General features: G+C 35.7%; 1 protein-coding gene across 1 annotated transcript in view; it reads right to left on the bottom strand.

Moving 5' to 3' along the window:
- Col24a1 (collagen type XXIV alpha 1 chain) overlaps positions 1–17,253 on the bottom strand; it is a 265,766-nt gene that overhangs the window by 88,391 nt on the left and 160,122 nt on the right. The window contains exons 32-36 of the mRNA XM_048352139.1: positions 14,438–14,491; positions 5,591–5,644; positions 5,299–5,352; positions 3,824–3,877; positions 3,580–3,687 (exon numbers count right to left, since the gene is read on the bottom strand). Of these exons, the coding sequence (XP_048208096.1) occupies positions 3,580–3,687; positions 3,824–3,877; positions 5,299–5,352; positions 5,591–5,644; positions 14,438–14,491 (324 nt within the window). The remainder of the gene's footprint in view (positions 1–3,579; positions 3,688–3,823; positions 3,878–5,298; positions 5,353–5,590; positions 5,645–14,437; positions 14,492–17,253) is intronic.

Genomic DNA, 17,253 nt, shown 5'->3' on the forward strand with positions numbered 1-17,253 from the left:
TTAAAGCCATAGAATCAATTTTTCTAAAAAGAAAATCTTTACAGAAAATGACTACAATACTAGTAGACATATAAAACTGGAAAAGAACAGAGCTAGACTAATTCAATTAACCTCTTGACACAACCATCTTTGGAGATTCTGCATAGCTCCAAAGTATTTATTTGTGGAATATATGACGGTTCACACAAAATCAAAGGATGATTTTCCCAAAAGCTCTTCTGTGGGAGAGGGAAGGGGGTTGAACAATGGTTTCACAGTGGTCATTTGAGGGCATCTATTTCTTTGCTGTGTTATGATAGGTTCATTCAGAGTAAACTCCTAACTCCAGAATCATAAAAGCAATTCATAAGGATGTAGATAATCCTTCACTCCTGAATGTCCCTTAATGCCACAACCCAAAATTCCCAACTGATTGCTTTTCAGGGTTTCCAAAGAAAATGTCTCATAGGAGCTTAAACAGATTCACAAAAATTACATTTCAATAAACTCTACTGAATTTTGTCCTAAAGGAATAAAACAAGGCAATTTCATTTTAATATGTTCACATGTGGTTAGGTCTTAGCTAGTACAGTGTAGAATTTTTAGAAAAAGACTGACAGACATAAGTCAGGCAGATGTCTCTTTGCAGATGCTTCTTGACTCTTTGCTCATACCAAGTTATGCATTTAGACAATTGAATATTTTTTCAAGCATAAAATATACAGTATTTTCTTCTGTTTAAAGAAGTCCATGGCTTGGATTTGGAATTTGTTACCTGATGTCTTATTTTTTAACTCAGATCTCATTTTCAATCTTCTAGGAAGGAAGAAGAGCTTCTCTTTTCTTGAAAAGGGGGCTTTAAAATGTTTTTTTTTCTCTGTTTCTTTTGCAAGAATACAAGTTAATAACCCTGTGACATTGCCCAAGGAAGAATTAAGCAATAGTTCCTTGGATCATAAAATTCTTTTGAAAAAAAATGCCATGGTATTTTTATTGAGTTTATAAGCTGAAAGGCATTTAAAATTCCAAGGAGAACAACAAAAAAAGAATTGAAAAACACACACACATGTGTTGTTACTAAAAAAGGCACCAAAGATGTGTGCTGGCAGGACGGCTCCTGGGAAAAATTATGGATCAGATGAAACCTGTGTTTATTTTTTTCCCATGCTTTGTTTGGAGTCCCCTTTTCATCTCTGCTCTCCTCATCAGCAGCTGTCATGCCGCATCCTTCCTCCCTGACAGTCCTTGCTTTGTTAGGTTATGGTACCTTTAAGCCTTTCCTTTTCTTAATTCTATATCCACCTTCTCATCATCTCTTAAGATTCTGTTAGTTGGTTGGAAAAGTTCATGCTCAAGTACAAATTGGTGGCTTTTTATTTTATAAAAACATTTAAAAATGGTATTGACAATCAAATCCAGGGCCTATTACTGAGCTACATTGCAATCCCTTAAGATCATAAATTTACCATGAAATTATCAGGAAGATAATTTCTTGACATTTGTTACTTTGCTTTGCTGTAGGTCCAGCCCTGATGCTAATGGAAAAGAATAAACTATCTCCAAAAACATGAAAATTATCAAACCTGAAAAAGGCAAAATGCAAATCCCAAATTAGATACTATAGTGACACTTAAGAGACAAGAAGTAAAGAAATGAATGACAGACAGTCCTGCCTACTGTTGCACAATCTTGTATAAGCCTCTTAGCTTCCATTGAGTTTGAGCTTTTTCTTTAGTTATGAAATGAGAACTGACACCACCTGTCAATTACAGAAGTATCTATGAGAGTATACAATGAGTATATGTTGCTTGGGTGATTGGTGTCTGAACCAAAGATATTCAAAGTAGGTTTGAGAAAATTTCCTTAAGATTTGTTTTCTAATGTCATGATAGGATGCTGGTCACCATTGCTCCAGACTAAGAAAAGGATGTAGAAGAAATAGGTAAAATTCAAGGGAGAAATTACTCTATTGCCAATGCTGAAAACAACAACAACAACAAAAATCCCAGATAATGTTCTGATTTATCCTCATCCTTCAAACATCACTTTGGGATATGGTTGGTATAATCACCTGTTATAGATCTCTTTGATTGCTAATAAAGGGATTTCAGATATGCATAATGGTGACTGATTAGGTGGCCAGTCCTTATGTACTTTGTGAGATTCTAAGTTTCCTAAGAGAGGTCATTTTCCCCTTAGGATGGCAAACCTAACTCAATTGACTGTGGTAGGCATTGGGTCATAGAACATAATCTATAGCTTAGCAGCAGATGAAGAAAAGTATAAGAAAAATGAATAATGATGACCAACTTTGTGAATCACTGCTCTTTCTCCTGGCCTTCATGAAGTTAATTCACGATTAGTGGTCCTGCTGTCTTTCCTGAGCACCCATGTGGAAATACAGAGCATGGGCACACTGCAATTCATTGAAAGAAGTAAAGAAAGAATCTGCTATTGAAGAGTTGTGATCTCCTAGGGAAAAGAGGCCTACATGGTTAAAGTTAGCTTTGGATATTTATCAGTTTCTTTAATGGTACTGGGATTTGGACTCAGGGCCTTGTGCTTGATAAGCAGGTGTGTGTGTGTGTGTGTGTGTGTGTGTGTGTGTGTGTGAGAGAGAGAGTGAGAGAGAGAGAGAGAGATGACCCCATCCTTTTCTGCTTTATTTTTGGAATAAGTCTAAGTTTTTGCATAGAGCATGCCTTGGACCATGGTCCTTCTACCTATGTTTGTACACAGCTGGAATCACATATCTTGTCTATTGGTTTTACTAATTATTTTTCCTTGGCTGGTCTTGAATTGTAATCCCTCCTGGTCTCTGCCTTCTGCAGAGCTGAAATTACAGCACACATCACCCAACTAGCTCAACTTTGAATACTGCCATCAACACAGAAGATTAACAAAGTCCAGAAGACAGGGAAATCATTTTCTGGTGGGGTTATGAGAGATGACTCCCAATAAAGAAACACAACTCCAAAGACAAGAAACATTAGAGAAATAAGGATAGAGTAACTTTCTATATTTAAAGAACTGAGAAAAATATAAAGAACAGCAAGTCGTTTGTAGAAGAACCTGAAAACTTTGCCCAGAAGAATATGACAAATACCATAGTTAAATGTTTAAACAAAGGAAAAACTGTGTCATTATTTATTAACATCTTCCATTTGTTTTAATGGAGGGCTTGTTCACTATGACATTTAAATTTTCCTTTAAATTAGATTATCCTAAGCTACACATTTAAAATAAGATAGTGAGAGCTTATATTTTGATTGCAAAGAATTTTATTCTGGATCTATCACATTACTGTATAATAATAATGTTATGTCTATGAATAAAGATCTAAAATATTCAGTCAAACTAAGCATGAGTCAGAATAAGACATTTCCTAACAAATACTTTATGACAGAAATTCCATGATTTAATAGAAAAAGTGTCTTTCTACTTTGAGTCTTGATAATTAGTTTCTGCTTTCTCCTTCCCACAAACCATCATCACCATCTCAAATCACTCAGTAGATATAATGATGTCAAACTGTATACATGTGTGTATGTGTGTATGTATACACAAAAACAAGTATTTCAAATCATTTTCAATACTCACTGGAAGGCCGATTTGACCTAGTCTACCCAAGGATCCTGCAGTTCCTGGTGAGCCAATTTCTCCTTTTTCTCCATCCTCTCCAGGAAGTCCTCTTCCTCCTGGCAAACCCTCCAATCCAAATAAAAGATTTTTTAAAGGAAACATAGAAAGGTTACTATGGCACACAATAAAACAACCCGGTTGATGTTAAACCAATGATTTCATAGACCATCAGTTTAGACATAACAGTAAAAGTGTAATTTACCTTTAATCCATCTTTTCCTTGGAGACCTTCTTCTCCAGGAGCTCCTGGTTCACCCTGTTTTGTAGCAAAAAAACAAAACAAAACAGTAAGATTAAGTTTTTGTTTGTGTCATTCAGCTTGTTTTATTATAGAAAGTAGCAGATTTGTATTCGTTTATTTCTATTTCTACTTTATCTCTACAAAGGATTTGACAGGATAATAAGCATGATTTCATTTGCCTTGGGTAGTTCTGCAAACCAATTAGCTAATAAGAGTGTTGGAAATTCCACATACAAGATGGTTCCTGAATCTAACACATTTCAGATTATTAAAGATAACATACTCACTTGCTAGCTCTGGAAATTTATATCTCTAGATGTGTTCAAAGTAGGTAAATATTCAATCTCATAAAATATAGTTCTTTGCTATCCTGAATTCATGTGGATTAATACAACTAGATTCAATTATGAACTCTCTATCCAATGTTCAGGATGTCTATATTTTCTTCCTTTCAGAGAAGCAAAGATGAAGGCTATGGTACATGAAGAATGTACTTTCTTGATGTGGAGCTTATACAAAGATAACATTTTATAGAGCTGTTAAAGTTAATTAGCACTTATTAATAGTTGTGCCATCTCTCTTATTACCAAGGCCTCCATTACTCTCACCTTGTACTCACCATGCCTTGAAATGACAAAAGAAAAAAACAACAACAACAGATGGAAAAATCTATCTCCCTACCTTGCCTTTTAGTGCATAAGTACCTCTTAAGATCATCATGGGTACTATTTTAGAAAAATCCAACTTACCACAGCTCAAAATTAACACTGTCTGAATTACTATAATTTCTCTGCACTGTTAAATTACAGCTATTTACAAGTGTGTGTGTGTGTGTGTGTGTGTGTATGTGTGTGTGTATACTGGTACTGGGGCTTGTATTCAGGGCCTATGTGCTTTCCCCTCAATGTTTTGCTCAAGGCTGGCCCTCCACAATTTGAGCTATAGATCCACTTCCACTTCTACCTTTTTGATGGCTAATAGGAGATAAGAGTCTAATGGACTTTTTGTGATCCTCAGATCTCAGACTTCTTAGTAGGTAGGATTACAGGCAGGAGTCACTGGTAGCTGACTTCTAGGGTGTTTTTAAATAAACATAATTTACATCTCAATTCTTCCTCTGCTTTGTCTAGCCAGCAAAGAGTCGTTATGTTCATGAATTTCTTAATGCCACCATTAGCGATGAACAGCACAGCAACTCACATTTTTGGTGACGGCTCCTCAGAGCACACATGATTTTGAGGAAAGAAAAGATGTGATTAGGGCTTAAAATGACAGAAAGTTAGAATGTAAATAAGGCTTGATGGGAATTTTTGAAATGACAAAGACAGTGTGTCAGAAAGGTCTTTGAAGGTACTTGTTGAGTCATTTAGGCTGTTAAGTTTGAATTTCTGGCATAAGTGTGTCACCACATGACAATGGTTTCCGTAGCTACTCACTCGCAACCCTGGTTCTCCAGCTCCTCCAGTGCTGCCCACAGGCCCAACATCGCCCTAAAGAAACAAAGTAGAAGAAAATTATTTTCACTAAAATAGTGTGTCCAAGTATGGTGAGACTATCATAAGTAATAAGATTGCAAAAATACTTCTCATTTTTATCCACAGCTTTTCACCTGCTTTCAAGATGGCGTTTGTCAAGATGGGACACATGTAGGTACTGACAGTACTGACACGTGTAGGTACAGGGTACTGACAGTTTTGAGACCTCTCCTTTATGTTTCAGGAAAGTTACCTTAGCACCTGGCTCGCCCTGCACACCGGATTCTCCCTCAAGGCCTGGTGGTCCCTGAAAGACAATGAGTTGCCACATTACAAAAGTAATAACAACCCCCAGGAGGTGGCGGTGATCTTTAGCTTGGAAGTAAAACACCTGTGACCAGAAGATGCTCTTTGCTAGCTTTTTCTTATAAGCTTTATGGTATTAATATCAGAATCTTTCTGAGACTCTTTGACAGTTCAGATGCCAAAACAACTTTACCCCAAATCAGGGATTTTAAGACCAGTTCCTTCCAGTCCTCCCTCCCATCTTTTACGCCTCAATCAGAGAATTAAATGTAAGTGGGACACAATGTCTCAAGCCTGTAATCTTGGCAATTTGGGAGGCAAACACTGAGAGATTGAAGTTACAGCTAGCTGGGGCAGAAAAGTTTGTGAGAATCTATCTTGACCAGTGTTAGGGTGTGGTGGCACATGCCTGTCATCCAAGCTACTGGGGAAGAACATGGCTCAGTGGCATGGATCTGTCATCCCAGGTAAAAAGGAAAGCAAAATGGGCAGACTGAAGTCTAGTCCATCCCGAGATAAAGTGAGACCCCATCTTGAAAATAACCAACATCAAAAGAGACTGATGGCTCATGCCTATAATCAGAGGTATGCAGGAGGCTGAGATCTGAGGATTGTGGCACAAAAATGGCTCAGACAGAACAAACTGAGAGACCCTCTCCAGATAACAAATGAAATGCTAGAACTGGAGGCCTTGCTAAAGTGTTAAGGCAAAATTGCTGAGCTCTTTGTTCTTTTTATCCACTTCTGCTGTGTCACCTGAAAGTCACTTTCTTAAGAACAATTACTTTTCTCTATTGGTTTAAATAGAAAGTATCATACAAATAGATAAATTTATTATATATACAACCTATTTTATATATATATATATATATAATTTCTCTCTCTCTAGAGAGATTTCTCTATCATGGTTTCATGATGGGTCCAGGTTTACTAGGATGCTTTTGGTTATTTTGATTTTGAAAACACAAGTTGCGACCTTTAGCTGTTCCCAGCATTGGAGTGTAGAGTTTATGTAATTGCTGTTGTATTGTTTTTGTCTGTCTGAGATATTTATCTTGTTTGGGCAAGTTATATATATCCTTCCCTTTACTCTCTCCACTTCCTCTTTCCTAATCCACTTCTATTCTCCCCATTCTCCCTCCCTTCTCTTCTATTTCCTTACTTTCCTTGGAAATTCCTCAGTATATCTCATCCATGGATGCTACTCTTCCTTGTAATTATTGAAGATTAAAATACCTTTGATATAATTTCATAGTATTTTAGATGGGAGGAAGGTTAGCTTTTCATTTTGACTTAACTTCTATAATCCATTTTCAGTTATTTTTTCCTTTTCAAAATAGAAGGTACACACACAAGAGAAGAAACAATCTTAAAATAAAAAGCTCTGCTTTGCTCCCTAATTTGTGTTTTGAGTCCTCAATAAGCCAGTACTCTGAACAGGTATTCGTGCTACAAGCTTAGTTCCTTATACTCCTCTTTTACCATTGCTTCCCTAATTTTGAAATGGTTATTTTAACTTTTCTGTTGATTACCTTTGTAACATCTTCATTGTTATGAAAGAAGAGTAAGAGTACAGTGAAAACTTAAAAAAAGGAGCCTATTTTAAGACATTAAGACTCACACAACTCTGAACTTCTTTCATATCAAAATTACTTTTAATCTCACAGAACACTTCAGTCTCTGAGTTTCTCCTATCTGTCAGCTTCTGTTGACGTACATATTTTATTCCCTCTTGGGGAAAATCAATAGTTGATCTTGTGTTCTCTTATAAAGTACCTCTTTTCTTTTCTTAGATCATTCTGGATAAGCACTTAAGAGTATCTTTGCTATTCTCTCTCTCTCTCTCTCTCTTTCTCTCTCGTTCTCTCATCTTCCCTCCCCCGTTCTTCCTGGAGCTTGAACCCAGAGGCTGGGTGCTATCCTTCCCTGAGTTTCTTTCTTTCTTTCTTTTTTTTTTTTTTTTGGTCTACTTGAGCCACAGACCCACTTATGACATTTTGGTGCTATAATTGGAGCATAAGTCTCACAGAGTTTCCTGCTTAAGCTGGCTTTGAACCATGATCCTCAAATCTCAGCCTTCCAAGTAGCTAGGATTATAGGCATAAGACACTGGAACCCTGCATGTTTCCTATTTCTATTTTCAGAAGGGGAGATCTACACACAGTCTAAGGTGGCTTCATGCAGTGTGAGTCACAGGGACTGAGAGCCTAGTTTCTGGAGGCAGACTGCCTATGTTAAAATTTAAAGTATGTATGACTACTAGCTATTGCTTTCAAGTAATGCTACACCTTAATCTTTTTATCTATATGATAGAGATAATAAATGCATGTCTATGAAGTTATGAGGATTCACTGATATAGGAAAGCATGTAGATACTAGTAGTCACATCTAAAGTACTTCATACTTAAGTACTAATATTATTGAGATGACTAAATCATTGCTAGTATAATGCAAACTCAGTATCAGACCTCAATTTGATGTTTAACAAGGCATAGCTTACCTTTTTATCTGTCTTTGGGCTTTTACTATTCTCAATTACTATTCTAAGCTATCATATCATCTACTGAACTCCTAAATCTCTACCTCACCAGAACCAGAATAATCTATTCCTTTAAAATGTCACCTGTGAGGTATGATTTCTCTCCGCTTTCTTCATGCTCAGAGGCTGCAGCGTAGACTGAGTTGTAAATGTTACCCTCGAGTCAAGTTAAAGTCAAGCTCTGCTATTTGTTATTCACTCAGCCTGGGCCAGTTGTGACCCAGACCTCCCTAACAGTTTTATTTTATGGACTCAGGAAGCAGATGGCCACATCCTGTCCTGTAACCTAGAAAGCTGAGAATTATTTTTAATATTACTGTCCAAATTCCACAAACAGGGAGATTCTGCAGAATTTATATAACAAATATTTCTCTGCTCACTGCTTTAGTTGACCCCTCCATTATTCATTCCTTGCCTGGCTCAGTGCACCTGCCTTGAACTAGGCACACCTGTTGCTACTCTTATGTTGCCCAATACATCTTTCATGCAGCTGCTAGAAATATTTTGTCAAAATTCAAAGCTGACTTTATCACTGTCTTTATCTATACAATTTCTTAAAATTTTATGGAGTAACAAAATTTCAGACTTAATAGAATACATGAGTTTTTGTGATTTACCTTTGTTAGCATTTCCCCAGCTTCAGGTCCTCAGCTCCTCCCACTAGCCCCCAGATCCACCCATACCTAATGAACCACTCCTACTCACTATCTACCTACTTCCCCTTTACCCTCAAAGAGAGAAGCTGCCACCTGGATAAGGTGCAGACGCTATGTAGCTCCTTCTCCCGTGGGAACTATGGCCCCACTAATAAACCTCCTTATGAACCACCTTCTCCTGTCTGTGATTATCTCCGTATGGTCCTCTGGGATGGCAGGGACCTACGCTTTCAAACTTTAATTATATTGTTTATTTATTCATATATGTATGTATGCATGTATGTATGTATGTATGTATGTATGTATGTATGTATGTATGTGTGTGTGTGTATGTATGTATGTGTGTATGTGTGTATGTGTGTATGTATGTCTGCCAGTCCTGGGGCTTGAACTCAGCATGGGCAGTATCCCTGAGTTTATTTGCTCAAGACTAGTGCTTACCACTTGAGCCAGCTCCCCCCTGTTTTTTTCCTTGGGTAATTTGAGATAAGAGTCTCAAAAACATTCCTGGTTTGGGTTAGGTTTGGACTGTGTTCCTCAGACTTCAGCTTTCTAATTAGCTAAGATTACAGGTGTGAGCCACCAGTGCCCAAGTCTACTATCTTTTTTATTTTTTGCTTTGAATTTAGTCATCAAAGAATTTATACTGCTTAGCATTTGCAGGCTCTTTCTTATTCTATGTGTGTTTGTAGAATTCCCTTATTCTATATCCTCATTTTCTTGTTTAAAACTTGTCTTGCCATTCCTCCAAATGTACCTTATTTTTTCCCTTCCTCAGGCATGTTTAAGAATCCATTGCTGGGCTGGGGATATGGCCTAGTGGCAAGAGTGCTTGCCTCATATACATGAAGCCCCACCACCACATATACAGAAAACAGCCAAAAGTGGCACTGTGGCTCAAGTGGCTGAGCAAAAAGAAGCCAGGGACAGTGCTCAGGCCCTGAGTCCAGGCCCCAGGACTGGCAACAAAAACAAAAACAAACAAACAAACAAACAAAAAACCAACAAAAAACAAAACCACAAAAATTCATTGCTATAATTTTGTAGTATTCTGTAACTATGCATGTCAGTAGGTCTAATATATTGTATATTGTAATACAATGAACATGGATTTGGCTGCAGTTGGAAAAAGATTATAAGCTCCTAAAAATCAGAGACACAGTGTGCAGTAAGAAGACATGGCAGAATTGAGGAATGAGAAATAGGTCATTAAATCTAGAAGACAGGGAGACAACAGAATTGTTGTTGTCTTGCTTTTAACATTCATGTTATTTCCAAGAGTTTCCATAATCTTTAGGATACTGCCCATTTTAATCATAATAAATAACACTGTACTTGACTTAACTTCTGCAGGCCTGTTGAACAAGAAGCTGATGGGATATTGGGACATGAAGGAAACATGTCATAGTGCCGAGAAAGAGAGTTCTGCCACAGATAGAATGGAAAGATGCGAGATGGAAATTATATGCTAGAGACAACAAGGGGTTTGTTTGAAGGGCAACAACTGCTAACTAGAAAAAAACTGAGGTAGAGGAGGAGTCTGGGGTAAATGTCAGTGTGGGGTTATTGGAAATAATGGTTATCTTTCAGAAAGATGGGAGTAAAACCAGGAAGAATAGAAAAGGAATTGATTTGACTTAGATAGTTTTGTATTTGAGATGTTTGTGGGCTTTCTAGCTAGGTATCTGGAAAGGCAAAACATGTGCTAAGTAAGGTAAGGGGCATGGAGTAGAGCTATCAAAATAATGTTAGTAGTTAAGGTCACTATGATAATATTATTGCTAAGCCAAGGAAGTGGGAATATTGTTAACTATCAAGACTGACAAATGCTACCGAGAAGGCAAAGCAGAGAACCAAGTGTGAGTAGTTTCATAGGACCTGGATAAAACAGATGACTACTGACATTAACAACAGAAAAAATGTTCCTGAATTTTATACCAAATGTATTTTTATTACCCTAAAATATGTGAAATAAGGTCACTTTAAAATTATTTCTATAAAGGATACAGCATCATAGAATCAAGTCAACTCTAAATGAGTAGAGAGAAAGCTTTTTTTTGTCTGTCATTTCAAATAACTAACTGTGAAAAGAGAATTTTATATGTATAAAATTAGGTTCTGCCAGGCATGGTGGCATACACCTGTAATCTCTGTACCTGTTATGTGGAAGCAGAAGACTGTAAATTCTAAAGGAGCCCGAACTACATAGTAAGATGCTATCTCACAAAAACTAAGGGCTGGGAACCCAGAATTAGTAGATGAAAAGTGAAAAGAAAAAAAAAGATCAAGGTAGAAGTGAAATGAAGACTAAAAAAACAAGCAACACAAAAATTGAAACAGAATTGGGTTTTTGAGACGATTAAACAAGTTTGGTAGATCTTTAGTCAGACTATACAACAGTAACAGAGACTTCTGTTGCTGAAAGAATGAGAGAGTGAAAAGGGTGATACTACAATAGATAACATTGAAATATTGAGTATCACTAGAGAGTATTTTGAGTATTTATAATCCAGTAAATTAAAAAAATAGAAGAAATGGATAAATACATAGACATATGACATTTCAAATTTGAATCAAGATGATATAAACTAATTAAGCAGACAGATTTACAATGATCAATGAGATCAACATAGTAACAGTCTTCCAAAGACAAAAAGCCCAGAACTAGATGGATTTCTTACAAAATACGATGATAATTTTAAAAAACGAATGCCAATGTTCCTCAAGCTGTCCAACAAAATAAAAACTCATTTTATAAAGCCAATATTATCCTCAGAACAAAACCAAAGAGACACACACAGACACACAGACACACACACACACACACACACACACACACACAATTATAGGCCAATTTTCCTAATGAATATAGCAGACGAATTCTTAATAAAATACTTGCAAATTGAATTCAATAGCACATTATAAATACATAAACCACAATCAAGTTGATTTAATTCAAGAAACACAGAATTTTCAACATATACAAATCAATAAATGCAATGTAGCACATTAATAGAATTAGGGAGCCCACATGATCATCTCAATAAATGACAAAAACTATGTGATGCAATTCAACATTCTTTCATTAGAAAATCTGCAGAGAATCTAGGAACAGAGGAACATAGCTCAAAATAACATAACAAAAATATAAAAAATCTGTAGCTCCAGTTGACCAAATAAAGAAAAACTTTAATAATAAAATATTCTAAAAAATCAGGAAAGAACCTCAAGTGATCACTCTCTCTGCTCTTAATAATATAGTGTATGAATTTAGCCAGATTAGTAAAGCAAGAGACAGAAGCAGAAAGGAGATGAACATGAATTGAAGAAATCAAAATATCCTTACTTGTAGATGATACAATTTTTTATTGTAAAAATCTTACAAGTTCCACTAGAAATGCCTTGGATCTGATAAACACTTTCAGCAAAAGAGCAGGATATAAATAAAAGAAAAACCATATATTTCCTCCATACCAAAAGTGAACATGTTAAGAATGAAATCAACAACTTAATTCCATTCACAAAAGCCTCAAAAAAGAAAGAAAAGAATTAACCTTGGAATTAATCTAACAAGGAGTTAAAAGATTCATAAAAGGGACAAACAACATAAAACTGAAGAAAGAAACCAAAGAAGACACTAGAAGATGGAAAGACTTCTTACATTCATGGATTAGCAGATTTAGTATTCTAGGAACAGTAGCAAAAGTGATCAAGAGATTCAATGCAATCTTCACCAAAATTTAAATGATATTCTTTGTAGAAATAAAAAAATACACAAATTCATATCAGAGCATAAAAGAACCTAAACAGCCAATACAATCTGATAAAAAAAGAGAGCAGGGGGAGGGGGAAGGGGAAAATGAAAGACGAGGTAACAAACAGTACAAGAAATGTATCCAATGCCTAATGTATGAAACTATAACCTTTCTGTGATTCAGTTTGAAAATATATATATGAGAGCAATACTGAGAAACATCACAATAGTTGACTTCAAATTATACTGCAGAGCCAAAATAATAAAAGCCGCAAGTTATTAGAACAAAAACGGACATATAGAAAAATGTAATAGAGTGTAGAACAGATCCACATAACTAGTCCTCTGATTTTCCGCAAAGGTGCCAAAAAAAAAAAACAAAACCCCAACAACTATGCAGAAGTCTAAAAGACAACATCTTCAATAAATGATGAGAAAGTTGATAACTGCATGGATATGTAGATAACTAAATGTAGAAAACTGAAACTAGATTTTATCTGGTACAAACAATTCAAAATGAAGATCGTAATGTAAGTTCTGAGACTACTACAGAAAAACATTTCTAGATGTGGGCACAAGCAACACTTTTCTGAATAGGACTTCAATAGCTCACAAATAAGAGCAAGGATTAACACGTGGCATTACATTAAAGTAAAACAAATTTGCATTGTAAAAGAAACAATTACAAGAGTAAGGAGACAGAGTAGATCTTGGAAAAAAATCTTGCCACTTATTCACTTGGTATGGGATAAATATCTAGAATAATGAAGAACTCAAAAAAAAGCTAAAATAATTAACTTATCAAATAAATGAGTACAGGAGCTGAACAGAGTTCTCAAAAGAAATACAAAACGGCCAATAAATACATGAAGAAATGTTCAATATCATTAGCCATCAAAGATATGCAAATCAAAACTACACTAAAATTCCATTTCACCTCAAGCAGCTAGCCACCATCAAGAAAACAAACAATAAACGCTGGAGAGGATGTGTTGAGAAAGGAACTTGCACAAGATTGATAGGAATGTAAATTAGTGAAGCTAGTTATGAAATATTTTGGAGGTTCCTCAAATACACTAAAAATAAGACTACAATGTGAATCTTCTATGCTGTGTTTAGTTATATGTCCATTGGAATCAAAGTTGGTGCTCCACAGAGGTATCGTCACATCTGTGTTTATTGTTGTACAATACATAACAGCCAAAATATGGACTAGCTTAGGTACCCAACAATGAATGAGAGCCTGAAAAGTTATGGAGCATTATTTAGTCACAAAAAATGAAAGTAACTTATTTGCAGCAAAATGGGCGGAATTGGAAATCATCTTAATGTTAAAAAACATAAGGTAGACTCAGAAACACATATAATATTTTCTCTCATTTTCAGGATTTATACCTAAAAACAAGCAAGCAAAAAGACAGACATGGACATGAATATACAAGAGGGACTATTTCAGGGGACAGTAGGAAGGAGAAGTGGAAAAAAGAGTAATGTGGGTAAATAGAGTTGAAAATCATGTATGTAGGTATGATGATATCACAATGAATCTCATGATTATGAAACAAAAACAACAATATTTACAAGGGTTGCAGATGTGTCTCTGTGGCAGAGCACTTGCTTAGCATGTGCAAGACCCTGGGGCTCATCCCTACCATGGCAAAATATAAATAAAGAAAAAATTAGATTCTTATGATAATCACTTCTGCTCTTTGGGATTTATTCTGTAAATATGGAAGAAAATATGATGAAACCATCTTCATGCTATATGTTTGATAAATTATAAACTTTATCTTAGAATCTATGGAAGAATTAATTATCAAAGAGTATAAAAAATACAAAAATCACCTCAACACCAGTTTCTCCAGGAGGTCCAGTGTCACCTTTCAGTCCCCGTGGTCCCTATATTCAAATAGAATTTAAAGTATGAAAATCAAAAGTTGCTCAATTTCAATAAACATACAGCTAAACATGGAATTCATAATATGACATATAAAACAATACATAATAAGCTAGAAATGTATTTCTTTATTCCCTATATAAACAAAATTGTTACCCTCTTTTTAAACAAAGTGTATCTTTAGTTGATCCATTTGTGTTCTTTTTTTTTTTTTTTTGGCCAGTCCTGGGGCCTTGGACTCAGGGCCTGAGCACTGTCCCTGGCTTCTTCTTGCTCAAGGCTAGCACTCTGCCACTTGAGCCACAGTGCCACTTCTGGCCATTTTCTGTGTATGTGGTGCTGGGGAATCGAACCCAGGGCCTCATGTATACGAGGCCACTAGGCCATATCCCCAGCCCCCATTTGTGTTCTTTTATGAATGCTGTTTTTTGAATGCTGTTTTTGAGGTCCATTGATTCCTTTATCTCTTAATTCACACATTTAGTAACTATACATTATGAAGCACCTAACAAATATCGAACACTGTGCTAAAGACACAGTATTATCTAATTTCATGGCTATGATAATCAAACATGTACCTATTGTGACTGGCAAATGTGAAACAAAATGAAACATTTTAAAGGAATAAATAAGACACTTTTTCTTTCTCTACAGCTTTGCTTTTCCCAAAACGTATAATTGGAATCATGTAGCATATAGCCTTTTATATTGGCTTCATTCACTCAGAAAACATACAATTAATGTCCTTGGATGATTTTATTTTTGCTTTGCAGCTCATTTCTGTGTACTGCTGAATTATATTCCAGTGTATATATACACTATAGTTGATTTACTTGTTGCAGCACATTGTCATAATCCTTTCAGGCTGATGAAGGGACAAGGCTCTATCAACTGGCATTTTGAAGTATTTTCCCAGCACTTCAGTGCCCTACACAAGCCATACTCCCTTTTCTCTGTTAATCAAATAGCTTCCACCATCTTTTATTTGGATTATTGGCTCCTTCTACCTTGAGTTTGAATGAGATCGACAAAACAATAATCCAGTCAATGCTTCACCTCTTTGATGACATCCATTTATTATAAGGAAAAAAGTACAAATACAAGTCCTTGGGAAGAGGTCACAGAAACTGTGTGTTTGTCACCTGACACTCTTTCCATTCTCATTTTACACCTAACTTTCCACTTGACTCTGTGCCCTAGCCATCCTGGCTATGTGTCCAGTCAGCCTTCAGGTAAATATGTAGTGCTTTCTCATAGCTAATGACTTTTCTCTGGCATGATCCTCATCTTGGCCTAAATAACTACTATTCATATTTCAGATCACATCTTTCTTCTGCTCAGTGGAAACGTTCCCTAAGATTAGACTTTCCTCTAGGCTATGATGGTTTATTTCTCAGAGACTTTGTTAGATCAGAATTTGTTGATAAGCTTCTGTATTGGTCCTACTTCCATGCATTCAACCAACTACAGACAAAAACATTTTTAAAAATGTATCTATAGTGAACATGTAAAGGCATTTTCTTGGTATTATTCCATAAATAATATATTCTATTTACATAACATTTATGCTGTTAGGTATTATACATAATCCGGAGATGATTTAAAGTATGTCAGAATACAGGCATGAGTTATATGAATATATTATGCCATATTATGGGATGGGCTTGAGGATCCACAGATGTTAGTATTTTTTTTTCAAATTTGTATTATCAAACTGATGTACAGAGAGGTTACAGTTTCATATGTTAGGCATTGGATACATTTCTTGTACTGTTTGTTACCTTGTCCCTCATACCCCCCTCCCTCCTCCCCCTTTCCCTTTCCCCCCCTTAGGTGTTCAGTTCACTTACACCAAACAGTTTTGCAAGTATTGCTTTTGTAGTTGTTTGTCTTTTTTTACCCTGTGTCTCTCAATTTTGGTATTCCCTTTCAATTTCCTAGTTCCAATACCAGTATACACGGTTTCCAATACACTCAGATAAGATTATAGAGATAGTGTAGGTACAACCACAGGACAGATGTTAGTATTTGAAGGAGATATATGAGACAACTGTTTATGGTTTTATTTTAGTTGTAAATCTACATTTATATCTCTGATTGCTTAAATAATTTTTCTATAACCAGAATGAAAACTGCATGCTCACCACTATTTACCTAGCTCAGACTCAATAAATATTTAATGACTGACCAAATAAATGAGTGATTGCCTATTCAAGTAGAAATACTTACAAATAATAAGGAAACCAATTTTGAAATTTGCCTATAGAAATATTATAGTACTTGTTTTATTATGCTAAAATTTAGATGTGTTCCAATAAATGTTTTGTGTGTTATTCAATTTATTCTTCTTCCTCTTCTTCTTTCTCCTTTTACTTTAAAATGATTCTGAGGTTTGAAATCAGGATCTTGTACTCATAAAGTACTGTATCATTCGAGCCCTGACTCCAATATATTTTGCTTTAGTTATCTTCCAAGTAGAGTCTTGCACTTTCTTCCCTGTGTGGTCTGAATTGTGATTCATACTGTTAAGCCTCCCATGGGTGGGATGACGGGTATAAACTACTATGTTAAGCTTTTTTGGTGAGATGAGATCTCACTGAATTCTTGCTCATGTTGGCCTCAAATTATTTTCCTCCCAATTTACACCTTATGAGCAATTTGGATATCAGGTGTGAGCCACAGTGTTCAACAGCTCAGCAAATCTTTTCTATGATTGGATCAGACAGTTCAAATACTTAACACAAAGGCTATTATAACCATTATA

Source organism: Perognathus longimembris, chromosome 7 (assembly GCF_023159225.1).
Source record: "Perognathus longimembris pacificus isolate PPM17 chromosome 7, ASM2315922v1, whole genome shotgun sequence".
NCBI lineage: Eukaryota > Metazoa > Chordata > Mammalia > Rodentia > Heteromyidae > Perognathus > Perognathus longimembris.